This window comes from Accipiter gentilis, chromosome 20 (genome assembly GCF_929443795.1).
Source record: "Accipiter gentilis chromosome 20, bAccGen1.1, whole genome shotgun sequence".
NCBI classification, from domain to species: Eukaryota; Metazoa; Chordata; class Aves; order Accipitriformes; family Accipitridae; genus Astur; species Astur gentilis.
In genome coordinates this window covers 3,877,855-3,896,425 of record NC_064899.1, presented here as the reverse complement: position 1 = coordinate 3,896,425, position 18,571 = coordinate 3,877,855, and the positions used below count along the sequence as shown (strand labels likewise).

The 18,571-nt window shown below is 40.5% G+C and overlaps 1 protein-coding gene across 4 annotated transcripts in view; it reads right to left on the bottom strand.

Moving 5' to 3' along the window:
* The window catches only part of TRIO (trio Rho guanine nucleotide exchange factor), a 255,442-nt gene that overhangs the window by 22,810 nt on the left and 214,061 nt on the right, over positions 1-18,571 (bottom strand). For 3 of the 4 annotated variants that reach the window (XM_049823887.1, XM_049823885.1, XM_049823886.1), the window contains exons 35-41: positions 12,878-13,170; positions 11,087-11,257; positions 6,983-7,078; positions 4,753-4,901; positions 3,940-4,006; positions 2,394-2,497; positions 1,687-1,756 (exon numbers count right to left, since the gene is read on the bottom strand). In XM_049823887.1, the coding sequence (XP_049679844.1) occupies positions 1,687-1,756; positions 2,394-2,497; positions 3,940-4,006; positions 4,753-4,901; positions 6,983-7,078; positions 11,087-11,257; positions 12,878-13,170 (950 nt within the window). Of the gene's footprint in view, positions 1-1,686; positions 1,757-2,393; positions 2,498-3,939; positions 4,007-4,752; positions 4,902-6,982; positions 7,079-7,601; positions 8,150-11,086; positions 11,258-12,877; positions 13,171-18,571 lie in introns of those variants that run through there. The other variant, XM_049823888.1, reaches the window with a different exon arrangement.

Genomic DNA, 18,571 nt, shown 5'->3' with positions numbered 1-18,571 from the left:
ATTCTGGTATATTAGAATAATGACCTCCTCCTGTTTAGCTGTAGAGAGTAGTTAGGAGAAACCTCTCAAGTCTTCTCTTTAGCGTTAGCTGTCCTATTGCAGTTTGAGTGGGGACATAGGTGATGTAGCCTGGAAATGGCGGCGCTAGTATTTTTTAACTCTGATTCTGTATTTTGTGCATGTGCTTTAAACACCAAGGCAACAAAGAAAAAAGAGAGAGAGCACAACTTCAGCCTTTAAGATTCATTCTTGATTACTGACCTTGCTGGTTAAGAAACCCAGACATACCATATGTGTCTATTACCTACTCCAAAATCCTTCTTATCGTTTTGCTAGGATCAGTCTGCCATTAGAGGCTTTGCTGCTCAGAGACTTATGGAGTACTGACCAGTGAAGACAAATGGAAAGCAAAAAAGGAAGAATAAGATGGAGATTGAAAAGGACACAGAACATGATTAAGAGCTGGAACTGAATCGTCATGTTCTAGCTGACAGTCAGGGTTTTGCTAGAGGATGTTGTAAGAGCATCACAGCTTGCCTTTCCATCTGGAGTGGTAAGGGTGCCTTTCAAAGACAACTCAGTCACAAATACACCAGGAGAAAGTAAAACAGAAATCAGAAACAGGGAGAGTTACTTCCTCCAGGTTTCCCATTTTACCAGTGCCAGAACTCTCCCCTCGCCTTTTTTTTTTTTTTTAAAAAAAAATAATCCCTCAGAAATGAAACAGCTCATTCCTCCTCATTAGTCCAGGAATTAGTTCTGGCTTCCAGTGTCGCTGTTCCATTAATGTTTGGTTCTGTGCTCTTCTGCTACCCTGGTATTGACTTAAAACACAGACCACAAGGAAAATCTGAAACCCATTAAATCTGCTTTAATCCAGTCTGTCTTCAGTCTCTGCACACTTGTGCAAACGATCATGTTTAGCAGGCAAGTTTCCCTTCTGCTATCTTGTGTGATTTGGAGTACCTTGAGATGTCATCTCAAACAGATATTAAATTGTATTTCTACACAAAGAGACACCAAAATGATTGATTAGTGGCATGTCTGATGTGTCCTGAATTTTGATATCTAGTTTCCAAATAACTAGTTTATCCGATTTCTTTCTGAAGTATTATAATATCCACATGTATCACATGGTCATTCCTTTTAATAAACAAGCGAAGAGTGGAAAACCAAGGACTTGTATAAAGCTATAAAGGGTACTGTGTTGGACTAAAATGAATCATCTTGAATTTCTGGCACTCTCAATTCCTTCCTCAAGCGAAGAGGGAGGATTCTCAACTGCTACTGTGATTCTCAGAAGGGGAACGGATACAGAATGCGCTGAAACTGGAAAGAAGAATGAGCCTCTTTCCTATTTTTGTTTCCTATGTTCCATGGTACTGCATGGATATCTGGGATTAGAAGGCAGGTATCATATGAAATGACAATTGCCTTGCACAGAACTGGAGCTGAATTGAGAAATGGGACCCTCATTCATATTTCCTCTCCACAGGAAGATATTGGGGACAAAAACTAGAGCATTTAGTCTATTATAAGCTCTTATAAGCTATCTCTCCACCTCTTACAGTGTTGAATATTTTACAACACTTTCTTAACTGTGTTGTACCATAGATAAATCCTTAAATCAAACATGTTGGTCAGTAGCAGCAATAGGGGTTTGCCAACGAAGATGTTTGCGCTTACATGCTTGACAAACAGAGATCCCAGCTTTTCTGGATCTTCAAGGCACTTCTCCAACTCTCCTAAAAAGAAGCTGAACATAAACAGAATAAGTACCTTTTACTGATAGCACACACTATAGCAACAGGTAATTGCAAGGCAAAATGGTCTTACTGCAAGGTCCACTTTGTGTCCCCTATCAGCAGCTTTGGATATTAATGTATGTCCAAAATGACACTGTTAACAGTGTAATATTTTAACATAGATCTCCAAAAGGACACACTGAATCCATGCCAAGATGAAAAAATACTGGTGTTCCTCAAGAAAATTCTTTAATTTCATATACCGATGGAAACTTTTCTCCTTCCTAGTCTGAATGCCTGAGGTGCTCATACTGCCATGCTAACCCCTAATAAATTCTTTAGATTGAATTCTTAGAGAAAACATTTTTGAAACCAAAGCCTGAAATGATGTACAAACTTCTGTACATAATACTATCCATAGTACAGATTCTCAGTTGAAGCACTTGCTATATATAAGCATCCTTGTTTAAAGCAAATCTTCATACCAACATTTGTAAGCTGAATCTACAGTATCTACAAGTCAAAGCACAAGACCAACTGTATTCACCTTGTATCTGAATATTTGAGAAAAAAAATTAATTTCTTAAAGTCAGTCTGGTATTTTTTAGGTAGAATTGTTCAGCAGATGCTTTTCAAGTTAATACATACTCTCTGTGCCAGTCGTAAATCTGGTGAATGTTTCCAAACACAATCTTGTCTTTGCCTTTCATGTCATCAGGTACGCCATCTTCCTTCATAAGTGCCATATAACCCTGCATGAGTCCAAGAAAATTCACTGTGAACGTTTTAACTTAAAAAAAAGTGAGTTCCCTTTTAAACCCCCTTTTCCCAGAAGCTGTCCAAATTGCCCATGACAACAGCTTGCTTGGGACACAAAACCGAACCAAAAAACTGCTGCGTGACAGCATAATGTAGAGCATAGACACAAAATATCACAAATTGGCTTGAGGTTGCCTACATGACACAGCCCAGCGCTAGAAAGATGGATTCACTCTAGCTAATTTAGCCTGTGTGAACAGACTCAAAGCGTAGAGGAAACTTCTACAGCCCTTTATTGGCTGAAGCAGCTGCAATGCTTTGCCAGGTAGGGCTGTTACCAAGCACACGTCAGAGCCACGGAACCGGCTTGTGTGCTCGTTTGCTCGGCGTTTCTTATTTCAGGCATCCACGCTAACCCTACACCAACGTGCGCTGAGGAAGAGAGCACATGGGACTGCGCTGCATGGACTACTACTTGCGGTATGAGCAAACCGAACGCCAAAAAAACTGAACATCAATTCTACTAGCAAGCATTCTGGCTGCAGTAAAGTTCCTTTTACATATTCTCATAGTCCCATCTTCTCTTTTTTGGTGTACAGGTAGTTGTCTCACCGTGCAATTCTATCGCATAGTTAGAGCTGGGAGTGTTTGTAAATTTTGTAATATTCACGCAACTCTATTCCTTCTGTTTTTTTCCTAATACTTCTATTTCTAATTAGCTAGGTGTGGTTTTAGTTTGCAAAGTTTATGTTTTGATGTCTAGCATTTTCACCAGGAATTACCTGTTCCTAGGCTTCCAATGCACCCTTTAAACACTGTAAAAAGGCCACCACAATGCCAATCTTTATTTCCCTCCCTCCCTTTAAAACAGAGTTTAAGAATTGACCCTTGTTAGGCAGAAATTCACTGTCACCCTCCTTCTCTCTGCTCTTCCAAATGCATTTTGTTGGCAGCTGAAGACCGAAGGGAGATGCGTGATGTTACCTCATTTTGCAGAAGAGGAAACTAGGAAGTCTAAGAGAAGCCTAGCAGACGGAGAGGAAGCAAGTCTTTCAAATCCAGGATAGTTGCTCTATACGCTGAGCGACAATGCTTTTTTTTTAATTTAGTTGTCCTAAATAAAACCAACTAGTCTCAGATACCATTAGGCCAGAGGTAGTGATCTAAAAAAATGACAGAGCTACACTCCTCACAAGAACAATAAGGTGGCACACAATAACAGAAAGAAAGAAGGCAGTAAGATTTGATGCAATATTTCTAATATGTTAAAAGCCTGCAGGAGGGAAAACGCAGGCTGCAAACATTCACATTTTCAGTTTCTTCCTGTGTTTTGTTTTAAAAAAAATTGTGAGGGTCAAGCTACACAGCTGGTCAGTACCATATTTAAAAAAAAAAAAGAGAAGAAAAAAATCAAGAGAATGAAAAAACATCATACCTCAACTACATAGCCCAGATCTCGTACATAATCTCGCTCTGTCTCCACTAATTCCTGTAAGACATAGCTACAATGGAAAGAAAATGGTGAACACATATTTAATTAAAAAATTGAAACTGATTCTTAATGAGGATTAATGGCATACAACTTTTTACACATTTGCAGTCACATATGTTTGATAAGTGGAGTTGCATAATTATTGTAAATTAACGCACATTCTTCCTAAACAAGATGCTGCTTTGACTTTGGAACTGGAGCAGGCTTGCTTCTGTTTATCTAAAGTCAGATGCTTTCTTACATGTGTCATTAAAATTAAACATTTAACTAGTGTTTAAAATAAAATGCTATTATGTCTCTGGTCTGGAGACTCTTTAAGTATACAAACTGCTATTTCTACCCACCGATTTAAGTAGTTTTGAAACCAGGCATGTTTTTGTTCTACCATGGTAACATTTTACTACTACATAAAGAACTTCAGTGTGCAGTGGAACAGAACATGAGGAAAGACCAGTTTTTTGAAACCTAAGAGCCCTCTGAACATTTGAAGACCAGCATCTTCCTGAATAACTGAGACTGACATGTGACAGAAGTCAAACACAGGTATGACTAAAAATCACAGGAAATTGAAACTGCCACTAATGTTTGAGAAAAATTTTTTCTTTGCATAATGTGACTACACACTTGCCACTTAACACAAGTCCTCCCCCTTTCAGACTAACAGCTTCTGCTGCCAGTTCAAAATGGACGTTTTTTTAAACATTTCATTTCTCTCTTCAAAACACTGTAAAAAATGGAGTGAAAATATGGTCTTACTGTCGTCTTTTTAAGGAGCTGGATTTCCTTTCTTCCATCTCATCTATGGGTGATGAGGAGGAGAGAAGGGAGTTGTCTGAAGGGTTGAAGGATGGACTGCTGCTGTCACCTTGATCTACCAACAAGGAACTTGGACGGTCCTCCAGGGCCTGAGAAGGTGTTCAAGACAGACAGCAACAATGATTTCTTTCCCCTTTATTCACAAGACACATTTACATGCAGCTGTACATGGGAACCTATGGGAGATCAAATATTGTACTGTATCTTGGCAAAGGAGGTCTCAAGCTTCCAGGAAAGCAGCCAAAAACTTGGCTTTCCAGGACAGAGAACCTAACCTTAAAGAAGCACATTTGAGATATGTCAGTCTCTTCTTCTCAGGAAAGGAAATCAGTTGGTTTGAGCAGCAAGGGCTATAAGTCAGACTATGCTGCTCAGGATGTAAGTACTTCTATAGTGGAAGCTACACAGATGTTTGCTTATTGTCAGGGATCAAATTATATTTGTCATACTTCATTTCTGGCATACGCAAGTTACTTTCAACAATAAATCGGACATCTTTAAAAGAGATTCTTTGGGTGTTACATTTTTTAACACAACAGAAGTGGCATTCTTTGTCAGACATTTTGTTTATCCTATTAACTAACCAAAATGCTGACTCATTGAGGAAAATAATGACTTCTACACTGTCAATGTTGCTTTTGAGCTTCATGAGTTTGGATCCTAGGAAAGAGTCCCTGTCTCTTCTGCCAGATACACCGTCTCCCTTGCATGGGCTCCACAGGCTTCTGTTTGTATAAAAGATGGAGAAATAACACAAACAAGCTTCTATGAAATATTTATTGGACTTCTTTAATTCAAGTCCATAATCTTGGATCAAGCTACAGTTATGTACCACATTTTCCTTGCATGTGATACAGCCTTTAATGCAAGACACATTTACTTCACCAGGGTGGGGTTCAGCTGTAATCTTTTTTCTTTCCCTACAAAAAGTAAAAACCCAATAATGATACGACTGGCCCAAAAACCCAGGGAAGCTGACCCTTGGCTAAAATTGTAAAATGAGAACATCTCCACCAGGGACTATATCCATGGATCATGAAGTTATATGCACTGCTAGGCTGCCTGAAAGACACACTGACTATCAAACTTTCCATTTACAAAAGCCTGTGTTGAATTTTCCCATAGATTACTTCTTATTCACACCTCTGGTGCAAAAGTAGTAAGTTAATAATCTAACAGAGTGCAGTAATTCTTTCATGCAGTAACATTCAGTGAAGTGTAAGTCTTTCTGAATGAAGAAATACAAAATAGAAATTAAAATTTCTCATTCTAGAATTCAAAGCTGCTTAAATTTAGAACAAACATGGGAAATAGCAACCTCTGGTAACATGGGGCTGCCGTGTTGCGATTCTCTAGTTTTCACAGCGACACTTCTACTAAGCCCAGCAGGGTCTATACTGCAAAAGCCAGACTTAAAAGTTTTGAGGGAATCACAGAATTGCTGAGACACCACTTAAGACCATATAGTCCAATCTCCCCTCAAACAGGGTCAGCTAGAGCAGTGTTTCCAGGTCAAGCTGGGTCTTGAATACGAAGGAGGGCCTCCCTGGAATTATCCATACACCCTATTCTTTGTCAATGAGCATCTTCAGAAACACAGAAACTTTAAACCACAAAAACTTACAAAAGCTGACACATATTCCTCCTACTTAATTTGTTAGCAAACACTAAAAAGCAAGAAAGGAGGCACTAACATGCAAAACACTCATTTTACTCTTTTACTTATTTCTTCGCTATCGCATTCCCTAAAGAGCAGCTAGATAGCATGAATGTTTCTGTGCGAGGGCTATCTGCTTTACTGTTGAACCTCGCAAGATTTGCTATAAATTTTGTTTCAGGGATTCTTCTCATTAAGGTCTGTCGGGCTAAGAACCTGGGTCTTTGCATTCCTTTTACTAACAGGACATTTTCTTTTTACTAATAAGACATACATTTTCTGCCGCCTCCTCTCCCTCCTATTTATTGCTTTTTGCTTCTCTACATAGCCATTTACCTATTCAGTAAGTGCTTTTATTTACTGTGTACAAAATGACCCATACACCAACCCAGAAAGTGACTTTTGAAACTGGCATCAAGCTTTACAAGTCAAACGCATATAGCTTTTCTTTGAATAGCAAGCTGGGACTTGAAAACACTTCTTTAAACACATGCATCTACCAGTCAGCCTCACCATTTTACTTTTGACGAGCTCTTCAATTGCACTGACTAATTCTGCAGCACTAGGTGTCTCGGAGCTGGTCGGCCGCACCAATAATCGAGAAGATGTCTGTGCAATGACACAAAGGAAGGAGAATCCCAGAGTTAGCCTGGTTCTTGCTCAAGGATCAAGAGACTTCCTTCACTTCTCTGTCAGACAAAGGTACCCGACAATAACTGTCAGTGTACAGAACACTGAGATCATCCCTTCCAACTTGGGCAACTGGAATTGGAAATTTTAAGTAACCCCCCAGAAGTCAAATGCTGGGATAAAAATTCCTGTTCCTACATGCAACGGAAGTCAAGGAAATATCCTTCATCTTGCTGATTACGGTAATGCTTGACAAATAGCTATAAAAGTCGCCTGAGCCGACCCAGTGGACAACAAACAGTTTGTTAACGTATTTTATTGCTGGTTAAACAAAGCGACAACTGCAGAACAGTAACAGGAACCAAGAAGACTTGAAATAAAGGAGGAAGCATCATTAAGCTAAGAAAAAATATGCCAGTAACTCAGGGGCATTTACTTTTCTAAAGGAGCTGGGGTATATTGCCCAGATTCAGAGGGGAAATTGAGCTCACCATTCCTTGGGCCATCCATTTTCCCCAATGGTATGTGTAGAGCACAGAAGATCTCTGGCCTCATAAGCTACAAAATGCCAGTTTATAGATACAACTGAAGGTAAAAGGTGTTCACAGTAAAGGATTCTGGGAGAGGGCCATTAAACTCAGCCTCAGTAATTTGCAAACAGAGTTGTTTGCATATTACATTTATCATTAAATAACTGGAAAGTGGAAACAGGGTGTAATATGAACGTTACTTCATATTACGAACAGCACAGTGGACATCAGGTAGCACAGGGTAAGCTGTCCTGCAAATATTTCCAACAAACTGGACAAAGAAATGACACGTATAATGACTTAACACAAGAGGTTCTGCTCAAATCAAGCATGGGTTTAACAAGGCTCCCCATAAGTCAATGCAAAAAAAGAATATGCAGATTTTAGGTCGTTTGCCTTGTATTCGCCTTATTCGGAAAGGAAAACAGGGGTTGGGTAAGCAAAGGAAATACAGACAACTTTAAATGGAAAGATACGGGAACTGAGCCAAAGCAGAGACAGAACACAAGTCAACATAATGCTGCATCAGAGTTTACAAAAAGAGAAAACAAAAAGCAAAAATAATTAGTTTCATATTAACATAACTGATCTTGAAACTTTAATATTGCTTATCCAAAAATTAAATGCAAACAACTTGTAAACTGCCATCAAATGCAAATCCATGAAGTGTGCAATGATTCTACTGAACAGAAGAACGCATACTGTGCAGATGAGCTCTTGGGGGAGAAAATGGTTGTGTTATTTAGTGATATTAGACAAATCAGCATGGCCTAGTGCATGACGTTTGTGTGCGCACCAAAACCTGAGCAATCCCACAGCTAACGTGCCTTTTAAGCAATCGTATGCTCCTGACACCTGACTGTTGACCAGGTTTTCCAAAGCTGTGCTTGTATGCGGGTTTTCACTTGGGATGCGGAGCTCAGCTTAGCCTTACAAAACACTGGCAGTGTTGGAATCAGGCTCTGGTCAAGGTCCCTTCTCTCCGTTATTGCTCTATGGGACTATATGGGGTGTGACTGTGGGTAAAACTTCAGAACCGGTTGGTTTCCAGTTCGTGTCGTTGTATCGCATATTGTCTGAAAAAGAAGGAGCCGCACAGGTGAAGTCTGCTTGCTGACCTTCCCGATGATGTACTCTGGGAGCAGAATACATCCCTTGCCCAGAAAACAAGGAAAGGTGGAGGAAGCAACTGAGCACACGCAAGTGTGAGATGCTGCTGGAGCCCACAGCGGGCTGGGGAGGGAGGGAGAAACCCAGCAAGCAAGGAGTTTCCAGCACGGAGTGTACACCAGGAGCCCTGGAGAAGACCTGCTCGCAGTGAGGCACGGATGAAAGCCAAGCCTCTGAGGTCACGGAAAGGAGGAGACATTCCTTGGGATCCAGAGGAGCTGAGCAACCCAAGAAACCACCAAGCGTGGCAGGAATGTGAAGGAGGACTCCACCCAGAAGGCAGACAAGCGGGAATTTTTGGCAAGCAACTCCGTCGATAGAGCCAACTGACTTCTGCTGGGTAAAACTTTGCTCTGGCTTCTTACTTCTGCACTCCAATAAGGCATTTTCTTTAGGTACTGGAAATTGGTGGTACGTCTTGGTGTGTGGACTTCAGGGAGACACACACAACCTCCCAGGCTGCCACACGAAGGGACTTTTTTGCCTCCCACCACGCAGTAGGACAGATATTGCACAAAAACAACACACCACTGAAGAATCACTATTTAGACGTTTTGAAAAACTATGGCATAATATTAACTTTACCAAATTTTAACTTCTCAGGAGTTTTCTCTAGAATGTCATCTAAGCTACTTTACAAACTGTCCCAACGTGTTTTTACTGCAGTGGGTGCATGCTCATCTCTTAAAAAGTGAAAGTAAAATTTATGGGGGATTGAAAGCTACTCAAACCTCTTACTCTGCTGTGGTAAGGGTCTGACTTTGCACCAGAAATACAGAAGTGAGCAGACACTAACTTATAAGCATATCCCTTCACATAACTCTTCTTGCTGTGTAAAGAGAACTATCTAAGCAAAATCCATTCTTCCCTGATGAACTTTTTACAAGACTTGCATATCAAGTTTTTGTATCACTGAAGACACACGCAAATGTGGCAGCTTATCAGCAGGAACTTTAACGTATTTTCACCAACATTATTCTTATTCTACTTCTAAGCCTCAAACTGAGATTATTATTTTCTAGCAATGAAATATTCTCTCAGGTCTAAAGGTTGGCCTAGTTTTGCTTGTTTCGTTTCAGGAATATTTCCCAATATATTAACTTCCCAACTCATATATTATACTTTTTCACTTCAGAAAACATGTAGGAATTAAATACACATAGAGCATGGGAGCCAGCGATTTTGATCCTACAAATGATAGCTTCAGGGATGAATGAGATCCCCACTGAAAGGCAGTGTTTTTAAAAGGAAGGAAAAAACCCAGAAATAAATAAGTTCAGCCAAAGTTATCAGTAACATCTGCATCACTGAGAACAGTGAGTAACCAGCTACAAAATCCACTAACAATATTCAGTGCTATAGATTACAAAGGTTAAAAATTTTAAGCAGCAAAACGGGAAGAAAACAGTAACGTGCATATTTGCTGCACAAGTCCAGACTGCTTCCATTCTAAAAACCTCAATCTCCAGGCTTGATACTTGTCCCCTAAATGTTTGATCCAGGCTGAAAATCGAACTAAACCCTCTCAAGGTATGAACATTATAACATTAAAGAAGAACAGATAATATGCAAGTAAGATCTTCTTCATGGAGTTACTACCTACATCCAGAATTTCATCACTGACATAGAATTTTTACCCTCAACTTTAACATGTCTTTGTTTGTAAAAAGCAGCTGGATTATTACCCTTATTTGGATATTAACTTCTTAGTAGACATTTTTCTTGGGCACATCCCCCCCCCCCCTCCCCCCCAAAAAAAACCCAACCCCAAAAAACACCTTAGAGTTGATGTGAACAGCTCCTTCTGCTAAGGCATGTACATAGAAATTTTTTTTCCCTGAACTGAGGCTATCCAAAATAGTAGGGCTTGGTGAACAGCCTGTGATTTAAAAGGGTACGTATTACTGTTAATTTCTCCAGATAAACTTTACGTGCACGTAGTATTTTAACCTCGGTACCCAAAGGTATGATTATGAAACAATTACATTCTAATCACTAAATAAGGCATCAAACAGATGTAAATAGGCCTGCAAACACACAAAGCTGCCCTTTTCCACATTTAAAGTGCTAGTAGAAAAATTTCTGCACTTGTGCTTTCAAAATAGAGAAGCATTTAACTCTGTCCACAGAAAACCCTTTTAATGTTGTCTGAAGTCCCATAGTGACTGCTTCTGCCTACCATAAAGCTGTATTACGTCCATTGCAGAGACTGTTGGAGACAGAAGAAAGATTTGCGCAAAGAGAGGTTCTCTCAACGCGTGAAGCCTTCTCCGCTTTCTCCTCCTACCTTGTCATCCTGCGAGTCGGGCTGGAGAAGGCTGTGCTGCTGAATTGCCATCGGCGGAGGAAGCGGTACAGCGTCCGCTCCCTCTTCGCCTTCCTCCTCTCCGCAGCTCTGCATGCCTGAAGAGGATGACTTGGAAAGAGTGCCACTGCTCAGCCCCTCGTTCCGACCTCTCTGTAAATAAAATCAAGACGTTCAAGCTCTGTTAACCTTCAACAGCATGAAGCTTGGTCTCGCAAGCTTGTCTTAAACAAGTCTGTTCTGTAGATTCACCTCTCTCCCAACAAGTCAAGATGATCCTACAAACACAGTGCAACTCCTCAACAGAGGGGGAAAAAAGCAGATGCCAAAGATAGTTTGCAGTGTTTGGTAAAAGCAGATGGACTGAGATACCGAGAGCAAGATGTTCAGCTTGAAATTTACTACAGGGAAGCGTTACCAAAGCCACGCTTGCTTTCCAAGTTCAGTTCTATAAAGAGCCACATTCCTCTAACTCAGAAACTCAAGAACTTTGTATCTAAAGTATCAACCCTCACAGCAAAACTTGTAAAGGATATTAAAAAAAACCTATTACAACATGAAGTAGTTTGTCAGTTATTCCCTTAAAGTAGTGAGAGCAGACTGTATAAATTTTTACAGTTGTGTTGAAAGACAGTCCTTCCAATCACACAAGGAACTATGATTTCAATTAGCCAAAGTTTAATGTAACTGATCTCGCAGGATAATTTAACCATCTTTAACAGAAGACAGCATAGATGGTTATTGTTTTTTCCTGACTTAAAGGCACGGGCCTTAGGTTTTCCCTCACTCACAGAACTGCAGAGTAACACATACTTCCAAAACAATGTTACAATTGCATCACGGAGGGTCTTTTTCTACAGCCTGACATTCAAGGACACAGGCCAATATTCCTTCCCAAACCACATCTCCCAATTCACCATGCTGCCAAGGCTCTAGTCTTTTCTTTCCCTACATTCACTGTATAACTTCACTGATGTTCCAAAGCTTGCAGCAAAATATGTTGGGAGCAAGAAAAAAAACCCAAAACAACTAAATAACTAATTGGGCACCTGAGACCACTTTTCTGTACGATAACTACCAAAACCGCTAGTCAGATTCAAGCCTGGTAAAAGGGAATAACTGTATAGCATGCAAGTGGCTGTGCCCTTGGAAGCAGTAAGATGCCGTTCATTTCAGCCTGAACCACAGGTTTGTAACAGAAAAGAATTTGGCTCTGTCTGCACCTAAGTGGAGGGAGGCTTTGCCCATATGTGAGTTCCAAGCTCAAAAGGATGGGCACGTTTGTGGGAGGAAGGGAAACCTTCAGTCGATGTCCTTGGTGGCAAAATCTGGAACAGTTCACCATTTCCTTCCCTCCAGTGAAAACTGCCATGTTTATTATTTGACCTATGGTCACTACCTTTTAACTTGAAGGGCCAGTAATTTTTCTTGCTCAAGGTATAAATACAGCTTTAAGCAGTTAAGCAGCTCTCCCCGTATTCTCCCTGATCCATCAGCGAGGAAAGGAAAGGAAATACAACTTTTTACCCTCTCATTTCTCTTTTTTCGACTAGAGATCCTTCCCCACAGAGCTTTACTACCACTCTCAGTGCAGAAGGGCCCAACCTGTGCCTGGCACGGTACTTCTGCAGAGCACAGCAGTCATCGAGAACGAGCACATGGCACACGCTGCTTTGCTCAACTGCTGGACAGAGGAGACAACCTTCACCTGACGACGTTTAGTTCTTTGCAAAACATAAAAACAAGTCTTGGGAAGCTGCCCTGAACACCCACCTCTTCAACAGTTTCATCTTGTGGGGTCGCTGCGCTATCATCGGAGTCCTTCTGAGAGCCTGCGTCGGCACTTTTACGAACCTCTCTGCTCTTCTTATGCTTGTGGGCCAGTTTTTTGACGTGCCCATCTGCTTTTCCGCTGCTAAGACGCCTCACGGGACTGGTGAGCCATTTTCTCAAAGTGTTGCCGGGGCGCTTGGGGCCCGGGGAGCTCTGGGCACCGATCATGTGGGGCTGAAGCGACGTTACCGAAGCAGGAGGACTGGCATCATTGCTGGAGACTGAAAGGGAGTCTGGAAAAAGAACGAGGAGAGCATTTTAAAGCTGAACCACTGGTAAGTGAGAAGCAAGGCAAAGGACATACGTAGTAATGGGTATCAGACTGGATACATGGACGAATTGGGCAGATTATTTTGAAATAACCTGGCCTCCAACGACACCACAACTATCGGTGTTCATGCTGCATGTGGCCACCCACACATAAGCAGCATTTATATGCTTACAACAGTCAAGCTTCATTAAGTCGCTCCTGCCTCAATTATAATTCATACTTACCACTGCCGATACTTATTTGATAGTGTTTTATACCTTCCATATGTCATCTAACTTTATGGAAGGATACGCTTGTTTTATCTTTTAATGTATACTGCTTTGAGCAAGGACACGAAGAGTAAAAATAATTGCCTCAATGAGATAAGGAAATTATTTTTCAAACACCAAATTTTATTACAAATGCTCCAGTTACTTTCATTATTTATTTATTTCCCCTGCCCTTGGGAAAAGAGGAGGAAGAATCCAGAAAACGGCTAAATGTGTGTCTCTTGCTTAAATCTTCTCAGCGTTTTGGCTGTTGTTTTGTTTGTTTGTTTTTTAAAAAAGGCACAGAACATCAACGTTTAAAAGCCCATTTGCTCAAATCTCAGGATCAGCAGTACTTCTCAGCATGACAATGCCTTAAGTTCTGTAGTCAAACAAAGGACACACTTTTCTCAAGCCATCCTTACATGTGCATGAGGTCAATACTACTTTCCCACCACGGCTCCTGTCACTTGAACTGGACCATATGCTTATGATAAACACCCACTGGTTAGCTATTGTGAGACTGCATTTCTTTTTTCCCCATGCAGCACAATGCTTTTCCCCCCACCAATTGTCTTTTCCTAAAAACATACTTTTTTTTGGGACACATTCTCTTAACACCACTCCTTTGAATATTATCTATCACGAGGGTATTAACAAGACTCTCCTAGGTTGTCAAATAAGGGTTTTTTTTTCCCCTGTGTGTACACTTTAGTAGATAGATAGTTTATATAAGGATGACATAAATAATGTTTTGTTGAATGTTTTTACTGCTGGGAATTAAATGCAGCGCTAGTGTTCCTTCTTGAAGCTTGACACAGATGTTCAGGTCACCTCTTCTGGCAGCTCTTCTCTAAGAGGCGTATTGCCAGTCTGACCAGAGGTAGTTTGAATTTTGTAGAATAATATGGTCACACTGATGTAGCAATACACTTCACTGTAAACACCCAAATGCCTTGGATCTACACACAAGTATGTGAGCCTGCTCTGTTTCTATAGCATATTAAGTGCAAATCATGGCTTTCAACTGAGATGAGGAAAGAGACATAAAATGGGAATATAATAAGTTAGGACTTTTTATTTTTCCTTCACTGTTAAGCTCTTTCAAAAAAGGGCATCCTTTCCTTGGAATCCAAAATTGTGATCGATCAGGCTGTTTGTCAAGATTTTTTTCTATTCTAATCAAACCCAAATGGCATGTGACCATTAAGACGCATCAGCTCTGTAGCTTATACTGTACAAACACATACATGATAACTGCTATTAACCACCACTTTCATCATGTTTCCATAAAGCAGAAGATGAACAAACTTTGCAAAGCATACTTTCAGTCCAACAAGCTAGTTGCTAACACTTTAAAGCAAGTCACCCAGAATCAGGATTCATCTACGGAATTATCTTCTAGCCACAGCTGTCGCTGCACTGTGCATGGGTAGGGAGACTTCCTATGATGCCATTAACCTGGTTTCAAGGCTTTAAGTTATGGGTACTACCAAAAAGCAGATGCAGAGTTACACTAGTCGGCTTTGTCTCTAAATCTTGGGATAGCAGTGCTACAGAATTACCACTTTATTTTCTTGTTGAAGCAGGAAACATAAGGAAGAAATTAATTATCTATAACTATGGTTTTCAACTTGTAATCTGAGTATCCCTCAAGGCCCCTGGATTACTGCTTAAGGGTCCTCAGCACATACATAAGAAAAGCAAGCCTACTAGCCATCAGCATCCACATCACAACAGGTTTTTTACTTTATTTAAACAAAACAAACAAAAAAAAGGCCTGCTTATTAGAAAAATTCCAAACAAAACTCGCAACCATCTGCAAGCTCTCCACAGGAATCCAAACAATCTCCCATTAAACCTCTATAAGAAGTTAGTTTGACTGCTTTGTCACCAAACTCAACTTTACCTTTGTTGTATTATGCATCTTTTAATCAGATGCCTTGTTTCAGAAATCCTAGCAAATGTCAGCTGATGGGTATTTCAATAAATAACCTTCTGCCACTCTGGTAGTGGAAGACAAAAGAGGAGAAAACAGTGCTGGTGTTCCTCTAAATAAGTTTCTTAAAGCACAAACTAAATGCTTTGTTTTCAAGACTCCCGAGCTTGAAGAGGTCATAATCACTCAGCCAAGTTTTTCTTTTCTTTATACATATTTTTCCTCACAATAATAGTGCATACAAGTTCCTTCCATACAAATAAAACAGACCACATTCACTTGTTTATTTAAAACAACAACAAAAGCAATGAAGCCTTCGCAGAAGTTCACCATGTACTGTTTTGTCTTTTTGTATCTGCTGCATTTCTTTCTTTTACCCTTACTCCTTTCTAAGAAAAAGGCAGCTTGGTGGTGCGGTAACTGATTGCGCAAGATTGACTTTCACATAAACATGCCTATCCCAAAGCATGTAATACGCCTGCAGTTAATAAACCCATTTTTCTTTTCATAAAACCTGTGCTCCACCTCCTCAAATTCTCACCCATCCTTTTGACAATCAACACTTACCAACTACTGAATTTCTTGTAAAACCAAGCGGTTCAACGCAGAGCCCCTGAAACTGTGGGAGACGAGTATTTTTGTCTGACTGCACTTATGCTGTACCACTCCTACTCTTAACCCAAGTTGCCCAAGAGTTTGTGGGCAGGAGGGAAGAGAGCAGGAAGAAATAGGTACACTCTGCTCAAGAGGAGAGGATCCAAGAGACAAAACAACGTTAGCCAGCCATGTTTCACAGCACATACTTTAGCTGTGTCCTCCCACACAGCATTAGTTTTCATTTGGCATGCAGCATGTAACTGCTTCTCATCTTCTCTTCTGCATGATTTAACATGAAGTACTTATTGAAGTATTATTAGGGCTTCAGGGAATCATAAAAGTGGACAAAGTGTAAGTAGTACACCAAAATGATAGCATTGTTCCACTTTGCTCTTTAAAGCATGAAAGCACTGGGGGAGAAGGAAAAGCTTAAAATGAATAAAAATACTGCATTGCCATAAAAGCATCAGCTTAAATATAAAATTTTATTAAAAAGGTGTTTAAAGAAACCCCAAACAACCCCAAAAATGTTTAACATCACCAGTGTTAACCTGAACAGAATACCAATCCACTAGCCTCTTCAGAGATCAGACCTGATTTCTCATCCCTCCTTAAATCAGCACAAAACATCCCTAACAGCCTCATCGGTCAATGTTAATACTCACTATAAATATTCCATGCCAGTATTTTCCCAGTGAGACCCTTTACCGTCCATTTTCCCATCCCATCCCAGCTGACAAGAGTCCAGATCCTCCAGTTCTTACTCCCATCCGCCTCCTCAGGAGACCAGTGATGAAAAAACCTAGGTGCTCAGGTTCGTATATTTATGTAGAGGCATTGCCAGCTCCAAGCATTAGGGAATATCAATATTCCAATACAGGCATTTTCAAGAGCACAGAAAGGCCTTTCACCTTCTCTATGAGAACAGCCACACGGTTGTGTCTCATTTCCCCCTGCCCCATCACGATATACTACTGCTATCTATATAATTAGGGATACAGACTTGGTTTGATTGATTACCATGCTTGGGATTGTTTACACTACATTGGCTTTGTTTCCTTTATGACTACATAGCAAATTGTTTTTCTAGGGTTGCTCAAGAATATTTTATCACTAAAACACGCTAAGAGGAAAAAGGAGTATTCAAAATTAAACCAAGAACAACATGGACTTTTGAAACCAAAACAGATGGAATAAATTTCGGGTATGCTAACCCCAGCTGTGTTTCAAGTACAGTAAACTTTCTAGTGAGTGGCAGATTCTCTTTTAGAAAAAGATAAATGCAACAGATGGCCATCTTGGAGAGAAAAATAAAAAACCCAACACACATCTAACGATCACACACAGCAACACCAATCCAACAAGAAACCATTGAATTTAATAAAAATTACTACTTGCTCAAGTACAGACAGCTTTGTAATTCAATAAAATATTTTAAATAACCTAATGGATGGGCTTTGTTTTGTAATTCATAGCCACAATAAGAAAAGGAGGCATCTAACTGCCATTTCTCTGGAAGTAAAAACCACGTATGTTGCTCTGGTGGTGAGGTCAGAGAGTTCACTCAGAGTCCATAAATATAATTTTGAAGCTAAAAAAAAAAAAAAGGGGGGTGTCAGGCAGCATGGGTTCTGACCCCCTCAGACTAGAAGATAGAGTTACCTCCAACAAATAGGCAAATTTTTGAAACTGGAAGGGAAATGGGAATTCTCATTCTAGTCCCAGCTTTCTTAACATTAGAAACATGCACATCTGTGATTAATAAACCGTTTTTTCCCCCTAAAAAATAAATCAGCCATGTTAAGCTAGTTGATGACTTGAAAGACTCTGCTTCATATTAACTATTTCCATATTGCCGTTTTTAGAGGTTTAGTATTTACAAGGCGTGCAAGAGGCTACAAAAACCTGACTCCTTTACCTAGGGAATCAAACTGAGTCTGTTTGATGCCTGCCCTGCACCTCTAAACCCAAAATGCTCCAAAAGCAAAAATAAGAACATTTCACCGTCTCTGGACTATGAAACAGGGATGGGGCAAGGAGTGAAAAATGGAGCAAAGCAAACCCAGCAACGCTGACTGGCGTGTCGCACCGCCGCCGCAGACCTGCCATCCACCGTGAACTTTAAGGACCAAAAAGCCCACAAAACTCATCACACAGAGCGATTAACCAGCCGATCAGCACGATTTGATGCAGGTACATTATGAATACCTGGGGACGAGAGCTGCTCCTTGGTTCAAAACACAGAGCGCACGTCTACGCGGATGCGCTTGCAAGTTCAATACGCACGTTGGAAATGGCTAGAATTAGAGTTCCGTGATCTACCTACAACCAACCATGCCCCAACCTGAGCCAAGTCAACGTAGCATCCAAGGAAGCAAAACCAGTTCACAAGCATCTAATGACAAAAGCCCATAAAACTCCGCCCGCGTAGAGAGTCATCATTTGTTATTAGGTAAGATGGGGAAAGCTTGGAAAAAGAGTGCGAGGTTTATTTTATTTGTGGGGACACACATGCACAGTTTCTGCCTGGGAACTGCTTTTGAAGTAGGAGGCTATCAATCTGCCATGTACAAGACCAT